This window comes from Galeopterus variegatus, unplaced genomic scaffold (genome assembly GCF_000696425.1).
Source record: "Galeopterus variegatus unplaced genomic scaffold, G_variegatus-3.0.2 Scaffold6255, whole genome shotgun sequence".
NCBI lineage: Eukaryota > Metazoa > Chordata > Mammalia > Dermoptera > Cynocephalidae > Galeopterus > Galeopterus variegatus.
The window spans coordinates 108-6,085 of record NW_007732366.1 but is presented as its reverse complement, the minus strand read 5'-3'; the positions used below and the strand labels follow the sequence as shown (position 1 = coordinate 6,085).

At 52.0% G+C, this 5,978-nt stretch overlaps 1 protein-coding gene and 1 long non-coding RNA gene across 2 annotated transcripts in view; both read left to right on the top strand.

Annotated features, from left to right (window-relative positions):
* NFKBIL1 (nuclear factor of kappa light polypeptide gene enhancer in B-cells inhibitor-like 1) overlaps positions 1-2,730 on the top strand; it is a 10,755-nt gene extending 8,025 nt beyond the window's left edge. Inside the window, exons 3-4 of the mRNA XM_008590654.1 lie at positions 1,527-1,748; positions 1,926-2,730. Of these exons, the coding sequence (XP_008588876.1) occupies positions 1,527-1,748; positions 1,926-2,515 (812 nt within the window). The 3' untranslated portion in view covers positions 2,516-2,730. The remainder of the gene's footprint in view (positions 1-1,526; positions 1,749-1,925) is intronic.
* Positions 2,731-3,870: 1,140 nt separating this feature from the next.
* LOC103606059 lies at positions 3,871-5,669 on the top strand. The gene is made up of 2 exons (XR_551845.1): positions 3,871-5,297; positions 5,400-5,669. It is a non-coding gene; the product is annotated as an uncharacterized LOC103606059 (long non-coding RNA).
* The last annotated feature ends 309 nt before the right edge of the window (positions 5,670-5,978 follow it).

Below are 5,978 nucleotides of genomic sequence, written 5' to 3'. Positions count from 1 at the left end.
AGGGTTCGGATCCCACATACAGACCGGCCGCTCACTGGCTGAGCGAGGTGTGGGCGCGACACCGAGGGTTGTGATCCCGTTGCCGGTCCTGGTCCGGTACGGGCACGACACTGAGGGTTGCGATCCGTTGCCGGTCACGAAAAAAGACAAAAAAAAAAAAAAAAAAACTATGAATTTAAAACCTCTCATGCCAGCTTGAGCACACACCCACCCTCACATCTGCAGTGAACCCTAGTGAGGAATAAGCAGTTGAAGACAGGAACAGGTACTTGCTGGGTGGGACAAGTTGGGAGGACTTGTGACAGGTCACACCAGTACTAAGAAGTGCTCCTTCCTCTCACCCTGAAGTGGTTTGGTGGGGCTGGGCCTTGGCCAACCAAGGCTGGGCCCATTCTGTCTTCTTGCCTTCCTGGCAGTGACAGTTCAACCCTTTTCCTGTCCTTCTGCAAGGTAAAAGTTACATTCCAGCACCACAGCATAAAGATTGGCGGACTGCCGGTCCATTTCCTCCTACCCTAGAGAAAGAAAGCAGGTCTGCAGGAAGGAAGGCTGCCTCCTTCACCTTCCCCTGTCCACTGAGTTAAAGAGGTGGTTGGTGGCCAGAGCAGATGGGCCTGGCCAAGGTGCCTGGGTTGGCAGTGAAGCAAGCAACATGGCACTTAGCTAAACCTGGACCATATGCAGTGAGGTCAGGATTCAGGAAGAGGGGAACTCAGGAATGTCAGTCCCCCTTCTGTTTTCTCCTAGTACCTGGATGAGACCCCCTATCTCAGGCCCCTTTCCCCTGCCCTAGGTCAGCAGTCATTTGGAAAGAGCTCTGCTGCTGGCAACATTTCTGTGGCTCAAACTCATTGCTGGTCTACCTGCCACTCCCCTCCCTGGGTAAGGGTGGCTGAGAGAAGATCTCCTGAATACATTTATTTTACTCAATATATTGAAAAGTGATATAAAAAGATAAATGTTAACGTATTTGTATATTTATAATGGTTCAGAGTAGAGTGTTCAGATATTTTACCGGTCTGACGTGTAGTTTTGGGTGAGAAATACAAGAAGGGATATATAGTGACAAGACTTTCAAGCCAAAAGTGGAATACATAGTCAAAGGATTTTGACATTACCCTAGGTGGCTGGAGGCAGGCTGGAAAACGTCATTTGACATTATAGAATTCCCAGGACACTAAAATAGTTTGTGGGGACACAGGTTAGAATATTTTAAACTACCACACTTATCGTGCATATGGTAAACTATGAGTATGTATTTGCAAGTGATGGTTATTTCCTAATACCCAGGAGGCAGCCATGTGGGCCACCCTTTCCATTGCTCTAAGACCAAGGGAGTGAGTGACCAGCAGCGTCCAAGATGGTGGCCCTACCAAGGAGCAGGAGTCCCAGGAGGCAGCCATGTGGGCCACCCTTTCCATTGCTCTAAGACCAAGGGAGTGAGTGACCAGCAGAGTCCAAGATGGTGGCCCTACCAAGGAGCAGGAGTCCCAACTAACTTCTGCTCACTCCTCTCCCACCAACAGCCTACACAGACTTCTTCCTGCCACTGCTGAGTCGCTGTCCCTCTGCCATGGGAATAAAGAACAAGGATGGGGAGACCCCGGGGCAAATTCTAGGTTGGGGACCTCCCTGGGATTCTGCTGAAGAGGAGGAAGAAGATGAGGCTTCCAAGGAGCAGGAATGGAGGCAGAAGCTGCAAGGCGAGCTGGAGGACGAGTGGCAGGAGGTCATTGGGAGATTTGAAGGTGAGGAATCCATTGCCATCCACAGCTGCCCTTCTTTCCCGTTGGCCACTTTTCCTCTGCCCACTACATGAATGTTCCACACAAGACTCCTCTGCCCCTTCCTCTATACTTGTCTCTCATGCCCCATCACCTTCTCACAGCCTCTCTCTGATATGCCCCATCCCACCTCCCAAACAGATGACGCTTCCCGTGAGGCCCAGGAACCTGAATCCTTCTCAGCCTGGTCAGAGCGCTTGGCCCGGGAACATGCCCAGAAGCACCAGCAGCAGCAGCGGGAAGCAGAGAGATCCGGCAGACCCTCACGGGCTGAGGGCTCCAGTCACAACTGGCGACAGCAGGAGGAAGAGCAGCGGCTCTTCCAAGAGCGATCCCAGGCCAAAGAGGAAGAACTGCATGAAAGCCGATCCAGGAGGGCCCAGGAGGCTCAAGGGGACCAAGGGCCAGAGCCAGCCAGGGCTGGGCCTAGGGCAGAGCACCCCAGAGGGGCTGGAAGGGGCAGCCTCTGGCGCTTTGGTGATGTGCCCTGGCCCTGCCCTGGGGGAGGAGACCCAGAGGCCATGGCTGCAGCCCTTGTGGCCAGGGGCCCTCCCTTGGAGGAACAGGGTGCTCTGAGGAGGTACTTGAGGGTCCAGCAGGTCCGCTGGCACCCTGACCGCTTCCTGCAGCGATTTCGAAGCCAGATTGAGACCTGGGAGCTGGGCCGTGTAATGGGAGCTGTGACAGCCCTTTCTCAGGCCCTGAATCGCCATGCAGAGGCCCTCAAGTGACCCTAGGGAAAGAGCGAGAAACTGGGATGCAGCCTCAGGGGCAGGTAGAAGGAAGGGTGAGGACAGGTGGAGATAACGAGGAAGAGTCAGATGCTGCATGGCAGAGGATGAGGGGTGGGAGCAGAACTTGTAACGAGCAGGGTTGGCGGGATAAGGGCCACCAACATTGCTCCTTGATTCTGCCATTTCCTAATAAGACCTGGTTCCACATTTCACTCCTGCCGTCTCCTCTGCCTTGTTCCATTGCTGTGGTTTTTATCACCCATGACATCTCCTTTCCCGCCCTGCCTGCTGAAACCCACAGCTCCTACACACCTGCAACACACACGCAGGCGCTAGTGCATGCCCTCAGCTAACAACAAGAATCCCCTGCTTGCCCACCCTCAAGCCAGCTCTAAAAAGGCCCAGTTTGCCCTCATCTCACTCTGCTCCCTACACTGGGGTCCGTCCACTCTGCAGTCTGCAGCTGGAGAAATAGATGTGAACAGAGGCCAAAAGGGGAACAAAACCAGTTTCGCTCCCCTCCCCAGCTCCCCAAGCAGAACCACATCCTCCTCCCCACTTAACACCCTCTTCCCCCATCACAGGGCTTTCCCTTTGCTGAGTCACTGAAGGAGCCGAGTTGGGGGCAGCTAGGGCTGGGGGGCCATGAGGAGGCTGGGGGAGGACAGGGGATAGAAGCAGAATGGATAGAGGAAGAGTTCTGTGGGGGAGTGGAATTTCGGTTGCTAAAATTAGGAGCAGGGGAAGGAGGCAGAAAGAGCCAAATTATGTAACCTGGGTTGTCTGTTCTTGGGCAACCAGAGATCCACACCCAAGGCCAGCCAGGCTGCTAGGCTCCCGGCTATTCCTGCCCTCTAGTTTCTCAGTCTCCTCCTCCAGGGCCCCAATCGGTTGTCTGTTCTTGGGCAACCAGAGATCCACACCCAAGGCCAGCCAGGCTGCTAGGCTCCCAGCTAGTCCTGCCCTCTAGTTTCTCAGTCTCCTCCTCCAGGGCCCCAATCCTCATTTCTTCCTTCCAGCTTCTGTCCCCATCCCCAATCCCCATGCTTCATCTCTGGGCAGCCTAGGCTTTGCCTTCCACATAAACATCTCCTTTTCCAAGAACTGGTGATGAAGTCCTGACAGGTGGAGAGAGAGGGTCTGGGATCCCCATAGAGGAGGGAGGTATCTCCATCTCTCCCACTATTCATTACTCAACTCCCCACTCTAGCTCCCTGGAAACTAGGATAGGAAATTGGAGAGTGCACAGTCTGTGTTTGTCTACATCAGAGGATCTTATCAGAAACTTCTTTTTCAGGCTTTGAGCCCAGGTTTATACAGGAGAACCCCAGGAGTGGAAGTGGAAGGTGGTAGAGGACAGGGAGGGGAAGCTTCTGGAAACATGGGAACATGGGGTGGGCATGAGACCCTCGCAGAAGACAGAGAGCCTGATGTTAGGAAGAGGCCCAAGGCCTCCAAAGGACCAGGCAGATTTTCAGGGGGCAGGAGGGGGAAGGGCTGGTAAGAAAGGTCCTGTGAGAGAGGAAGCTGCTGTGATTCAGAGAAGAGACTTCAAGCTGTGAGTGACCTTGGTTTCCGGTTCCTCTCACAGGCTGGAGATTTCGGAAGTGGCATGCAAAGAGCCTAGGTTTGGAGTTGGGGGGAGTTGGGTTTAGGATCCCTAGGCTGGGGGTTGAGAGGTAAGAAAAGAAAACTTCAGTGTCCAAATTTGTTCCTCCACCCGGAAGGCTTCTCTCTGGTTTCAAAGCACATCATTTCCCTCTCTGTGAGAGTTACATAAAACCAAAGCAAAATAAGCCCTGATACCTTGGCCCCCAGACCTGCCTCTTTTCAATGTCCCTCCCTGGTGTCTGGCCCCCAGCCCTAGTGGGGGTTCCCCTGAGATGAGGGCTGTTCACTTTCTCTGACCACATGGTTTCCGCTTCCGTGTGTCTTGTTTCCTAGGCTGATAAAAATACTGAGCCCTAGAGGCCCTGGCTTCCTCTGACCCCTTGAGGCCAAGACAGCAGGCATCCTGTCCACCACAGTGGGGTGGGGAGGGGGGCCCAGGGATCCCCAAGAGGTGACTCAGTGCCTACCATGAAACACTGGGGAGGGGGAAGCATGTGTATCTTTTCTCTAGAGCGGGAACCAGGAGTTTAGTCTCAGTGGAGGCTGCGCTGGAGTTTGATTTGAGAAACAAGATTGGGAAAGAGACGAGTGAGATGGAAAGGCAATTTAGGGATTGAGATTGGGGCAGATTTGGGTTAAGTTAGGAAAAAGATCTGGGAGAAGCTATTCAGTGCAGGTCAACTGAGCATCTTGTAGCCCAAAGATACATTCAAACCCTGCTTCAAGTTTACAGTCCAGTAGGGGAGGCAGACCCATACCTAGTTAACTGAGTCAAGGCTTGCTGAGTCAACTCCACAGTAAGGTTCAGTAGCTACAGAAAAGGGGCAGGTGAATTCCATCTGAAAACATTGGAGGGGAGGCTCTGAGGATGAGGGAGAGCATTTGAATTGGCTCTGATGAGTGAGTAGGATTTCAGTGGGTGGAAGGAGATGGAGAAGCTCTGGAGGTAAGTAAAATGGCTGGAGCACAGGCCGAGGAGTCAGAAAACCACAGGATGTTCAGGGAAGATGAGTGTCCTGAGGCAGAAGCAGCACAGGTATGAGGGAGCATGTAGTGAAGAAAAGACCACAGAATGCCCGGCTCAGGGATTTGGACTTTACCCTGTGAGCAGTGGCACTGGTGACAGCTGTGAAGAAGAGGGAGAACAGGGGAGCACTGCAGAGTGCAGGCAAGGGATGAAATAGAAAACAACTGTCGATGGAAAACCAGTGTTCCCCCCCGAGAAAAGAGAAGAACTGTCTGGTTTTGGATACCTACTATCAGAGTGCAGGCAAGGGATGAAATAGAAAACAACTGTCGATGGAAAACCAGTGTTCCCCCCCAAGAAAAGAGAAGAACTGTCTGGTTTTGGATACCTACTATGTGTTACACAGTCCTCTTCCTAACATCAGCAATCCTTTCATCATCTGTTCAAAAGGTGGGTGGTGGGTCCCCATTATAAAGATGAGAAAAACCGAGGCCCATAAACGTACTGTAATTCACTTAAGGCCACAAAGCTAAGAAGTAGTGGAATTAGCATTAAATTCATCTGACTCCAAAACTCGTGCACTTTCTACTTAAGTCCCAATAACTCCCTTAACAGCATTAAAAGAGGGAACAAATTTTATAAATTCAAGGGGACATTAGGACATGACAACTGATTGGCTGGTGGCAGTGGGAAAAGAGTCTGACATAACTCCAAGTTTTGAGACTTGGGGATTGGAAAGATGATGACTTAAATCAAGAAGGAGGAGCGTGGCCAAGGGGCAAGGTGAGGAGTTCAATTTCAGATATTCAGTCAGTACGTTTTTGTTTTTTGTTTTTTTTTTAAAAAGATGACCGGTAAGGGAATCTTAACCCTTGACTTGGT